Source organism: Macaca fascicularis, chromosome 9 (assembly GCF_037993035.2).
Source record: "Macaca fascicularis isolate 582-1 chromosome 9, T2T-MFA8v1.1".
Lineage (NCBI taxonomy): Eukaryota > Metazoa > Chordata > Mammalia > Primates > Cercopithecidae > Macaca > Macaca fascicularis.
The window spans coordinates 11,693,172-11,706,619 of NC_088383.1; the positions used below are offsets into that span (position 1 = coordinate 11,693,172).

The 13,448-nt window shown below is 40.9% G+C and overlaps 1 protein-coding gene across 5 annotated transcripts in view; it reads left to right on the forward strand.

Moving 5' to 3' along the window:
- The window catches only part of CELF2 (CUGBP Elav-like family member 2), an 866,142-nt gene that overhangs the window by 327,135 nt on the left and 525,559 nt on the right, over window positions 1-13,448 (forward strand). For 3 of the 5 annotated variants that reach the window (XM_045361822.3, XM_045361824.3, XM_074000993.1), the window contains exon 1: window positions 186-444. The exons of 1 other annotated variant lie outside the window; for it this stretch is intronic. In XM_045361822.3, coding sequence (XP_045217757.1) covers window positions 392-444 — 53 coding nt within the window. In that variant the 5' untranslated portion in view covers window positions 186-391. Of the gene's footprint in view, window positions 1-185; window positions 445-13,448 lie in introns of those variants that run through there. One more of the 5 variants, XM_074001008.1, reaches the window with a different exon arrangement.

Consider the following 13,448-nt stretch of genomic DNA (forward strand, 5'->3'; position numbering starts at 1 on the left):
GGTAAAGTCCAGAGGCTTCAGGCTTGATCTGTGTTTGTTCCCAGAGAAAGCCGAGGAGGACGGTGTTAATAAAGAGAGATTTAAGTGAGAGCTGTGCTTGGAATAAAGTGGGCTACAAAAAGGTCAAATTTGATCAGTTGGAGCAGATTACCGGGGCTTTAAAAGGTGGTGTGGAGCTGGGGTGTGGAGCTGGGAGTCGGGTGTGGGACGGAGGAGAGCGCAGGATTGATTTGCGGGGTGGAGAGAAGTCAGGAAAAGTGCGTGTCAGCCCGGGAAGGAGGGAGCCGCGGGGCGCCAGGGCCCGGCCTGGGTCCAGAATCCTCCGTCTGTTCCCCAGCACCCCATCCCCGCCTCCTCCTCTCCGGACTCGCCCTCAGCCGGCTCCTAGACAATGGTTTCCTTGGTCTCTGACTTGGATCCTCTGAAAAACTGGAAAGTTTTAAGGTAGGCCTGCTTTGCTTTCTCTCGCATCCTGGTTTGAGTTCACAGCCAAGGCCCTGCCCCCGCCCCACCCCTGTGCAGAAGTGGTTGGGGTTGCTTGAAATGCACCTTGTGGGGTTCCGGCATGAGCAGATCTGCTAGTGGGAAGACTGCTCGGAGGCAGTTGTGTAAGGAGTGGCCTGTGAACGTGAGGTCCTCCAGTTTCACCCCAGGAGGGAGGTGGGGCTGCCTTGGCAATGAGGGAGGACAATCTTATTTAAATGACACCAGCCAACTCACTGGAAGGAGTCCTCATATTGAATTTTGGGGCTTCAGAGGGGCATTAAAGGTGTGAGATGGAATGTGGTCAACTTTCTGGGACTTCAGATAGAAAAGCGAAATTTGGCCAGGTGCGGTGGCTCACGTCTATAATCCCAGCACTTTGGGAGGCCAAGGTGGATGGATCCCTTTGAGGTCAGGAGTTCGAGACCAGCCTGGCCAACATGGCAAAAAACCCTGTCTTTACTAAGAATACAGAAATTAGCCAGGCGTGATGGTGGGTGCCTAGAGTCCCAGCTGCTTGGGAGGCTGAGTCAGGAGAATCCCTTGAACCTGGGAAGTGGAGGTTGCAATGAGCAGAGATCACACCAGTGCACTCCAGCCTGGGCAACAGAGTAAGACTCCATCTCAAAAAATTAAAAAAAGAAAAAAGAAAAAAAGAAAAGAAAAGCAAACTTTTCCAGAAAGCCTTATTAGGGTCCTTGAAGGGTCAAGGGAAACTTGGTCTCCTCCTCTGACCTCTCCCCTACCCTCATCCCCACCCCCATCCCCACCCCCAGGCCTCACCTGATGGTGAAACTGAATGGGCAGAATGTGTGACATAAAGTCTTTTTCTGAATGCTCCTAAAAAAGTGAACTCTGACCTCCTCATCTCTCAGAGGCCCAGAAAAATTAGAACACAAGGAGCTAGAAAGGGCAAAGTTCATGCATCTTCTCTAAGCTGACTCCCTTGGCAGAGTTAATTCTTGGGCTTCACTGACTCTAAATGGTATTTCCTAGCAAAAGCGTGTTTGGCAATTTTTGAAATATGAAAATGTTCGATTGAGGGATTTTTTAAAAAGTGGTTCTGCACAGTGTCATGTCTTCCAAATACCTACCCCAAAACATGGCTTCATAGGAGCTAGACCAGAACCCAAATAAGAAATACAAATGAGGAGAAATGTGCGGATGTTACTGGAACTTCTTTTTCCTGACATTTATGTTGTATTAATTTGCTAAGCTTTTATTTCCTATTCATGACTTCTGTCTTCATGTTTGTCTGATTCTGTTATTTTTAAGAATAAGATTATAGAAAAGAGCAAATTTAAAATTGCCAATATCCATCTTAATTATTCTGTTTTGAAAAAGTACTGCATGTCATTTTCTAGAACTTTCCACGGATGCTTTTTGCACATCAGGTAGTATGTGCTATTTTATAATCTGCTGTTTCCAGCTAACATATCAGACATGTTTTCATGTTTCCACGTAACTTTCATAACTACCATTTTAATGGCTAAATAAACCACCATAATATTAATGTAAATTTTTCTTTTTGAGATGGAATCCTGCTCTGTTGCCCAGGCTGGAGTGCAATGGCATGATCTCTGCTCACTGCAACCTCCACCTCCCAGGTTCAAGCAATTCTCCTACCTCAGCCTCCCAAGTAGCTGGGATTACGGGTGCCCACCATCACACCTGGCTAATTTTTTGTATTTTTAGTAGAGATGGGGTTTCATCATGTTTCCCAGGCTGGTCTCAAACTCCCGACCTCAGGTGATACACCCTCTTTGTTGAAAATTTAGATTGTTTCCACTCCTTAATTTGTACTAACAACAACATAATGAACATCTTTGTGTACCTAGCTTTTTACTTTCATTAAATAATTGCCAGGATTTCTTGATGAAAGTTACCTTTTCATGAGTCCTTCAGTGATTTTTTTTCTGTTTGCATTTTTAAACTTTAATTATTGAAAAATGGTAAAGTACTTCTGTAAATGTTCTTAGGATACATCTATTAGAATAAATTATGCTTTCCTTTTTTTTTTTAACTGGATTACTAACCTGTCTCTAAAACTGAAACACTTCCTACAAGTGCTTTCAAACAATTTTTCTCAGGCAATTAACTGAATATTATTACACCAGTGGATAAGGCAGGCTCTAGCTCTAAGAATGTATGTGACTATGGTTATAGATTTTGAAACATGTATCCCCCCAAAGGCCTTTTTAGATAATGATCTCAAGTCTTAACTCATTTTTAAAAAATCAGTGAGAATGTTGTCTTTCCCCTAAACATGCCCCAAATTTAAGTGAAGCTTAGTTTTGCTAGAGTAAGTGAAGTTTCAAAAACTTGGACTGGCGAGACCTGGGAAAGAGAAACATTTTTACATTGACTCCTTTGGCTATACCAAGTTCATTCTGTCCACACCTCTTTTTGGCAAGCATTATCCCACTGGCTTTTTAACTGTGTGTAATCCTTTTCTAAAGTCAGGAACCATAAAGGGATAGAATTTATAAATTGCATTTTAAATTCCTTAATTGTTTACAACAAGTCATCCATTTGGCTAATTTTGCTTCACTGAACAGTTTACTCGCCACCAATAAGTCTCTGCCTATAATATGTGGAAGAAGCAAAAATAAAACACAACCTGATAAATGGGTGATCTAGCAGGAGAATGAGGTGTGTACTCTAATGCCACATAGCAGGATTGTCTGTGATCTGAGTTATGTCAATAAAATGCTTTAGAAATCCAGAGAATGAAGTGAGAGGCCACGTTCTGCTAAAGAGAAAGAGCAGTTACTGTCCTCATCTGATTAACAAATGAGAAGAACATTTGATATGTAAAGCATATTACGAGGCAAAAAGGCCTTTAAACCTGCATAACCTGGAATATCTTCATGTGTTTGGTCCAGGAGCTCAGCCTAGAGTTCTGCCAAACCTGTTGCTCTTAAGAAGTCATCTCAAGGCACAATTTTAAAACCTGCTTACACCACAATATAGTGTTTTAGAAGATGGTCTGTTTGCAGGGCACAATTTCAGGTTATAAGCATTTTTCAGGAACTGTCTATTTGAGATCGCTCCATCCTTATTCCATTTTGTTACATGGAGAAACCAAGGGTGGTCGTAGTGCTACTGCTTGTGTTTTAATGACTGTCTAACCCAAGGGACATAAAAGAAACCTAATTTTCACCAAAAGACATGCCAATAATTTTCCACATTCTCCCATTTGACCCCTGAGAAAGTACAAACACTCCAGCTGCATTCAAAGAAAAAAATGCAAAAGTTAAATAAAGTATTCTTGGTACACAGAAGAAAAAAGTTGACACTGTATTAGACCTATGACTAAAAGAATAAAATAGGCCGGGTGCGGTGGCTCATGCCTTAATCCCAGCACTTTGGGAGGCCGAGGCGGGCGGATCATGAGGTCCAGAGATCGAGGCCATCCTGGCTAACATGGGGAAACCCTGTCTCTACTAAAAATGCAAAAGTTAGCTGAGTGTGGTGGCACGCGCCTGTAGTCCCAGCTACTTGGGAGGCTAAGGTAGGAGAATTGCTTGAACCTGGGAGGCAGAGGTTGCAGTGAGCTGAGATTGTGTCACTGCACTCCAGCCTGGGTGACACAGTGAGACTCCGTCTCACAAAACAAAAAAAAAGAAAAAAAAAGAATAAAATAAACTTGAAAATACGCTGAGTGCAAGATGAGATGTTTATAGATATGACTTGAGAGTAAAAAAGTTGATAGGAAGATTAAGCAGGGAGTGGGACCCAGAATATCTGTTGTCTCCTTTACCCATGCATAAGCCCTAAGTCACCTCTGGGGAAGGATTAAAAACCCCCAAATCGAGTTTAACTCTTCCATTTAGAGGTAAGAGAATCGATGAATTGACTAAAAGAAGTCACAGAACTCATTAGCCATGCAAGCTGTGGCCAACTCTTCCAACTCCATCCTCTCTCCTGAGGAATGTCCTTCCCCACCTCCACTTCTGTTTCCCTTTCTCCTTCAGCTTTCAGACAGCTCAGCCCAGTTACAAGCCTTAAAGATGTCAAAAGCTCAACAGGTTATAAACTCTATCTGTAATGTCCCCCCAAGAACTCATTGGTTTCCAGCTCTAGTAGGTTTATGAATTACAGCGATCTAGCCAGGTACTCAAACTGGAAAGATAGGCCATCTCCCTAATCCCCCATTTTCCCTCTTAATTTACATCCAAACTATTGCCAGCTCCTACTGAGTTCGACTCCTAAGCACCTAGGGACTCTCTCTCCACTTTTTTCCACCTTCCATTGATAACATCTCGTTTTGCTAAGATTGCTACCCCCTAACCAGTCTCCCTGCTTCACTCTTGCTCTCTTAAACAATTTCGCACATAGAGGAATGAAAGCATTACAAACGCCATAAATCAGATCCTGTGACTTCCCTACTAAAACTTCCCCTTTACTCTCAGAGTCAAAGCCAGTATCCTTATTTTAACCTGCAAGGCCCCATCTGGCCTGACCGTTATGAACCTCTCTGCCTGAATCTCCTCCCTCTCTCACCACAGCTCACATTGCTCCAGTCCTGCTGGTCTTTCTCTTTCTCAGTTATGCAGCCAGGCTATTTTGGCTTGATTTTCATTAGCTACTCCCTCTCCCTGCCTGGCAATCTTTCCTTAGCTATTGGCGGGGCAGAGGCTGCTCCTCATTCAAGCCTTAGCTCCCATGTCATCTCCTCAGTGAGCCCTTCCCTTGACCTCCCAGTTTAAAGCCAAAAATCAATCTCTAGCACATCTCCCTGATAGACTGAATCATAGGCAACAGCCAGTATTCAACTATGTTTGACTTATAAAAACGTTCACTTCATATGGTTCAGCTAATATTCTCATCACAGCATTGCTAATATCTGCCATCTGCATATATATTTGTTTACTGATTATCTCTCTCTCATATTAGAATGCATGGTTTGTGTATTTGACTGTGATATACCCAGTATCTAAAAGATTTCCTAGCACATGACAATGAATGAATGAATGAATGAATGAATGAATGAATGAGTGAGTGAGTGAAGGAGTCACTCTTTGTCTCTCTTATCCTACTTTATCCTCACTCCATGGGGCCAGGGGCATTGTATATTTCATTCACATCCCACCCCTAGTATTTACCACTGTGATACTATGTTATTATGTGGAATGAATGAATTAACTGATGAATTAATGACTCCTAACACCTAGTTGAGTAATTCTATCTTCAGTTGCTTATTTCTGTGCCAATCAGAAAAGTGTCTAATATGGTAACATAGAAAATTCCAAAATCTTCTCTGAGAATCTGATCTATATGTAGTATTCAGGTGGAATTTATTCTTTCTAAACAAGAGAATGATCTGGAACAGATGTTGACAAATTTCTTCATCAAGGGCCAGATGAGGAATATTTCAGGTTTTGCTGACCATACAGTTTCTGTCACAACTATACAACTTTGCTATGTTAGCCTGAGAGCAGCCATAGATGGTATGTGAACAGCTTGGCTGTGACAAAATAAGACTTTATTTAAACAGACTTTCTTTAAACAGTGGGCTGGATATGGCCAAGGGCCCATAGTCTAACGTGGTCCATGATCTCAACTAATGATCTGAGCAGCAGGAAAATAGAAGTGGCTTTCACAGATAGTCAGAGGGATGCTTTCAAATCTCGTACGACAAGGCAAATATCAAAAACTAGTCTTGCTATTAGAATAAAACTTCAGAGGAGCCTTGGTGATATTTCAAAGGTCAGAGATGTTTTAGGTTATGAGCACTTGATCTCACAAAGATGATGAATGTCTGGGGAAAATGTATGGTTTACTGCATCCCTTAAATGTTTGAATGAGCCTTAAAGCTATAACAAACTACATGTTTGCCTGTTCCCTTATGAAGTATGTGAGAACCTCCCATTAATTAAAACAGCACACGTTGACGGGAAACATAGAACAGACCCTGAAATGTAAGTCACTGCTTGGCCTTGGTTCTTTCTTTTTCATTTCTGTCTCTAGCTCATTTAGTGTACATTTCTCTTTCACATGCCTGGGACGTCTCCTAAGACACATCCCAAATTCACAGAGGAGAGCATGCTATGTGAGTTTGGAGGAATGTCATGTGTAGATACCCTTCGGTTCATGTCACACGACATCTTAAAGATGTATAGAGCCGGAAAAGTTGCATGGATGCTCTGCTGGTATTTCTTGTGGGCAGGCTGGCCATCTGAAGATCAGGAATTTATATTCTTAGGTGATAATATAGAAGAATTATTAGTGCTTTCTATAGGCCATGCATTATGCCAAGTGTTTTTCATATAATTTCTCATTTTATCTTTATAATAGCCCTGTGAAGTAGGTAGTGGTTCTTTCGCTCTTATTTAGAAGAAAGTGATACTTAAAAAGTTCCAGTCACTTATCCAAACACACACATAAAGTAGGTGTGGAGCCCAGTGTGGACTTGGGTATTGCTAACCCTGAGCTAGAGCAATTAAACAGTGACGCCACATACTTCTCTGATCTAGTTACTGCTTTTCCTTGATAAATTGATAAGCATCACAAAGTGTGTTATCTTTACTACACCTCTGAGAGGAAAAATTTGCACCACCAGTTTTTCCTTTTCCCTTAGGAATGTTTGAAGAATCATGACTCAGTTACTACTCAGTACTTAAAATTTTTTTTTTTTTTTGCAGAGCAGCAGGAAGAGGTGTTGGCTGGAATGCATTGTCAATTTTTTTGGCAGCCTGGAGCTTTCTGAAACAGGCACTTGAAGGGGAATGGAATGGGGTCACCCTAGGGATGTGGCCTTGAGCTGTTAGAAACTGTGTCAGTGTTTCTTCAAGTTTTTTAATGAGGGGGGAGATGGATGGATGAAATCATTTGTGTTGAGTTTGTAAGTTTTAGAGCTCAAGGTGGAGGCCTAGTTGAGAAGAGCTCAGAGGAGCCGGCTGGAGTTTGATCATAGAGTCTTTATGAGTCCTCGTCTTGCTCAAGGAAAAAAGAGACAGTGTACATTGCTTTGAACAATCTAAGTCCATTTTCCATTTGATCGCCTTGTGTTCATTAAGGACCAGCTAAACCATCTGTTGAGACTTGGAAGTCGAGGACATCTGCTGGATGGGGGAGCCATCAGGCATTTAATGAGGGGCCTTTCTATGGAAACAAAAAGAAAAATCAAAAGTAATGGTTGGAGCTGACTATAAACTCAGTGTCTGAGGCCAGAGGACAGTCACTTGAGAAGATCTCTGGACACTGAGCTCTAAGCATCTTTAGATGGTGAAGTGAGAAGGGCAATGGCAGTCAGACAGATTTCCTGGTTTATGGTCTGGATTTTTGTTATGATGGTATAGACATTAATGTCACCACCAAGAGTATTTCCTGGAGGAGAGCATGGGAGACACAGGGGTTCAACTGTTCTTTTTTCTTCTTCTCCTCCTCCTCCTCCTCCTCCTTCTTCTTCTCCTTCTCCTTCTCCTTCTCCTTCTCCTTCTCCTTCTCCTCTTCTTCAGATGGAGTCTCGCTCGGTCACTAGGCTGGAGTGCAGTGGCGTGATCTTGGTTCACTGCGACCTCTGACTCCCTGGTTCAAGCGATTCTCCTGCCTCAGCTTCCCAAGTAGCTGGGATTACAGGCATATGCCACCACACCCAGCTAATTTTTGTATTTTTAGTAGAAACAGGCTTCACCACGTTGGCCAGGATGGTCTCCATCTCTCTGACCTCGTGATCCGCCTGCCTTGGCCCCCCAAAGTTTTGGGATTACAGGTGTGAGCCACCACGCCCAGCCTCCAGTGGACTTTCTGAGTGGCCCTGATAGCAGCAGCTCTGGGTGTAATGGTTGCTCTTACATGATTTACTGTGGTAAGGACTTTCTAGACATTTAGATCCACTTGTCTGGCTTCAGTGTGCAGGACTGTATCAGATCATGGGGCCAAACAGCAGCTACAAGACAACACTGAGTCACAATAAGGATCTTGGCCATCAGGTTTTAGTTCTCACTGATGACAAGCCAGGTGGAAGGGAGAAAAAAAATGAAAATGTTAACTTGGAGAGTTACAGTCACCCATTGAGGAAAACTAGAATAGTATTTGGTAAGAGGTGACCATATGTGTAAGATGGAAGGATCCAGTCCAGTTTACAGGTAAATAATATAAATCCCCCAAAACAAGCAACAGGACTAGAATCTGATCACCCACAAGGATATGTTACAGTTTTCTATTGAAACATAAGATTTCTGTCCGCAGTTACCCCCATTTTTGATCAAACTTTTTGATCAAAGACTATTCTTGTTTATAAAATGTTTCTTGTCTCATTAAACTGGGCCAGATGATATTTATATAAGTACAGCAAAAATAATAATTGAGCACATAGACCTTTTTAAGTTTGCTTTGCTAGAAAATGAAGAATCTCCTGTTGGACTTTTAAAAGCCTCTGCATTTCTAGCAAGCCAAGCCAAGAACTTGCCGTCAGACTTCACCTTCAATACCTGTAGGTTTGGGTAAATTCCTTTTCTTTTGAGGTCTCCAAAATATTTTAATGTTCTTAGGCTTGCCAGGACATGACCATTCTTACTCACCTATATGTCTGGAAATCCTGTAAGCCAGGTATCAGCCTAGTTCTTCCAAGAGGGATTTGTACACATTCGCTCCATAATGTCCACCTTGGATCCTTAAATATGTCTGGTCATATCTGATTTTATGTGTCATTCTCAAATAAGCCATTCCATTCAAAGCCTTGAACATATAAACCAGTGTTTCCAATTATGTTCATTATAACGGAGACAGAATTTTTTTGCACCTGTGCAAATAACTATTGTCATGCAAATGAGAATACCCAAGAACAAATTCTGAATTCTCAAGAGATCAGGTAGGGAAAAAAAGATAAATGTTTCTGTTTTGTTTACAAAAGTATAATTTAGTAGATTTTTTTGGATGATAGATAGCTTAAGATGAAAGGAAAAGGAATTTCCTGCTATCCAGAAAATAGAGTATTAAAGAGTCAGCAATATTCCAAACAAAAGCCAGAAAACATAATAATCATTCCTTATCACTTTACCAAGTCCAATATATTAAATAATTAATTTTGTTCTGCTTGATCTTGAGTTAGCAGTTTTGTGAAGCTGTCAGCTTCTCTGCTAGAGTTGTGGAGAACCTGACTCAGTTCATTAGGACGATATCAAGGTTATGTAAGCAACGACATCAGAAGCTTGCACCCCAGAGTACTTGTCACAGACAGTTATTTCCATAGGTCTCTGAGACAGTTTCTTTTTGTTAAAGACAAAGTTCTTTGGCCTGAGCTGTTTGCATGAGCAGAGTAAAACAGTCACTATTTCTGGATGACAAAATACTGAAGATGGCCGTGGTTAACGATCTGATGGGCGTTCATTATAAAAATAACTCCATTGACAAGAAAATGTGGTTGTTTCTGTGACATAAAACATTTTAAAATAATTGCTGGAATTATGACTGACAACATTACACTATTGTTGTCTAATATCAGGCAAAGCAGCATTGAGATAGATCCTGGACACCAAAGGCATTGACAAATTTCTAGGAACTTCTGTAACTTTTGAAATACCGCATTTACCTGTACAAATATAACCTGGGGAAGGTTCAACATTTCTTTTTATTAAATAATGCTTTTCATGAATTTCCACCTCACAAGTAAATTCAGTGATTTTAACATCTCTTTTTTTAACCAGGTGAAAGAACAAACCCTTCGAGATTTTTCAGAGGCCCTTGGGAAATCTCAAAGTCAGTTTGAGATCATGAAGGCTTCATTTAGAGTTCGATTTTAGGAAGGCAACGCTGTCAAATATGTCAAAAGGTTTGATTACTTGACAAAATAGGATCACAGGTCACTGTGAAACAATCCTTAGTTAAGCATCTAACCAATGTGACAATGAAAGAATTTAAAAGTAAATATAGGAGGTAAGATCATTGTTTTAAAAACCTTAGTTCTTTTTAAAGTGAGAAGACGTGGTTCTGTGGACTAATCAGAGACATGGTAAAGGCAACATGAAACACAGAAAATTATTTTTATGAGATGCAGAATCTTTCTCTGCTAGGAAGATTACTAAAAAGTAGAGAAAAACCTTTTACAGTCTCTTATCAAGAGCATACCGCTAATTCAAGAGACATTCTCATTTTCAGAAAGAGGAAACCAAACCAAACTAGTTTTGAATCAATACACTATTGATATTGAAACTCATTTTTAAAAATTGTATACATAAATCCATTTAATCTTAGCAAGTCTTGACATTTACTGTGAACGGAAATGTGTCTCCCCAAAATTCACATGTTGAGGCCCTAACCCCCAGTGTGGTGGTATTTGGAGATGAGGCTGTGGGGAAATAATTAGGTTTAGATGAGTTTATGGAAGTGAGGCCAACATGATAGGATTAGTGTCCTTAAAAAGAAGAGATGCCATAGCTCACTCATGCTTGTGCATTCTCTTTCTCTCCCTCTCTGCCTCACTCTCTTTCTCTCTGTCTCTCTGTCTCTGTCTCTATCATGTAAGGGCACAGCACGAAGGTGCTCACTGCAAGCCAGGAAGAAAGCCCTCATTAGAACCATGCTGGGACTTTGATCTCAGATTTCTAGCTTCCAGAATTGTGAGAAAATACATTTCTACTGTTAAAGGCACTCAGTCTATGGTATTTCATTATGGTGGTCTGAGCAGACTAATCACAACATAATATTCCTTTCCTTAAACTTTCTATGACTTTCTACTTCCATTCAGGTTTCATCTTATACTTTCCATCTTTCTCATTCTGGAACAACCAGTCACTTTAGGACAAAATTACTCTTCTCTTTTCCTTAGCAGACCCTAACAATCTTCAACCACTCTGCACCATATGACAATAAGTCAAACGTATATAAACTTAAGCTAACGTTTAATAATTAATGTTTTAGTACTTTATCTTATTTGAAAAGTATTTAGATATTTAATGAATATTCATTATTTGATTTAGCATACTTCTAAGTTTGCAAGTAACCGAAAAGATTTTGGAAACTCTTCTTAGGCAAACATTATGAAACAATTATTGTTGAACTAAAGTTTGTCAAAATAATGATTTAATTTACTTCAAATCAAATTATCATTTTTATAATCTTAAATTATCTAGAAAATATTAGTTTATGTGACTAGTAAACTCAAGAAAAACAAAAATTAATTCTCACATTATATTTAATGTTGACAACTCTGAAAACATACCTTTTTTATTAAACCAACAATATTAAACTAATCTTACCAAGAATTTGCTCAAATTACATAAACATTTGAGTTGGTTTCTATATTTCTGACAGTTTTAGAAAGATTTAATTTACATAAGTGCATATTTCTCTGTAAGCCAATTAGGATAGAACCCTTTTAAAAGATTTTGTAAATTAATTTGGCAATGCCATCTGGAGGGAGGGTACCTAACACACATACATAAACACACAGATAGACGTAAATAGAAACCTATGGCTTTCATTTTTAATATTAGCCACGAGTCAGGCATAAATACAATAATACAAAATTCAATCGTGTATAGAAGAGTTAGTTCTCATCTTTACTCCATTTGTTTTTTTTTAATCCAATTTGTGTTTCTGGCAGATGGAGCAGCCAACATTCACCTGCTGAATGTGAAAGCTAAAATTTACCACTAATATTTGTGGACGAGGCCTTTGAGAATTTTTTACCTTGATAGATCATCTCATGGGGGAGGCGAACTGAATATCTGTTTCCAATTAGTTTTTCTTTTCAGCCTCAGGTAGCTGCTTTTGAGATCCCTAAGTCCCTTAAGAGTCCCCCAGCAGGGGCAGCTGGCCTCAGGTTTCATTAACTGTCAGTAATTGAGGGGCTGGAATGGGAAGGGAAGGTTTCAGCAGAGGTGAAGAGAGAAGAGGAGGAGCCGGGGGCTGAAAGGAGCTTATATCAAAGAATGCAGGGGAGTGGAAGGGAAGATGGAGACTGGTGGAAGGAGGAAGGAGGTAATGGAGGGGAGAGGTCTTAGAGGAGCCAGTTTAGGGAGACCCTGTTTCCCAAAGAAACCACTGAAGTTCCCAATCATCCTTCATCAAGTCACGCCAACAAGAAGTGGGCAGAGTGAGCGCCATCATGGTGGAACTCAGTCAGCAGGAGTCCAAAAAGGGGCTTTCAGATGGCTGAGAAGTTCCTATGGGATGGGCAGGAAGAAAAATGACTTCCAACTCAGGCATCAGGGAGTGAATCCCCACTCAGAATAAGGATCTGAGTGGATCAACACTCAGAAGAAACACTTGCAGCCCAGAAGGTCCTCTTTGAAAGAAGCCTGGGACTCTCTTCCAGCTTCAGAGAGCGTGCGCAGAGCCATCAGTATCAAAGTGTCTCCTCGCTGTGCTCCCACCGACATGCGTTCGGAGCCTTGGATCAGGAGAGTCAGGCTCACACCAAAGACCCAGAGGACACAAAAGTCTTTGGCAGGCAGAGTTGTCCTGTTCAAGGGTCTCATGGCAGCAGATCCAGATCTGAGTCACAGCACCAGATAGTGGTCAAATATAAAGTTTTCTTTTTTTATAAATTAAGTGGTCAGGACAGATTTTAATTACCAATAAATTATTGCAGTAGGGATGCACTTCCAGCATCAACAGGGCTCAGCTTTATAGAGATGACCAGGTTTTTTAAAGGGAGAATGGGGTGGAGGGCCAGAAAGCAGGGGCGCCATAGAGTCAGGAAGTGAAACATTGCAAATGCGGGCAATGTGATTAGGCAGCTGGGTGTGTACACTACCAGCTGTAGATGTTAGGACTCAGTTCTCCCACAGAGATGGGGGGACAGGGGCCCTGGTCTTCCTCGTGGTTACATTGTAAAGAAACAGCTTTCAGGTCCTTGAGAAAGACCCTCCTGAGCTGCAGAGGTTACATGCACATCTCAAAGGGATGGAGGAAGGGATCACCATTATAAGCCCTATGTATTCAATGACCTGAGAAAGTGAGGGCAGGGGCCTGTGTCAGGTGTTGGCTGGAACACGGGGTCAATTCTTTTGGCA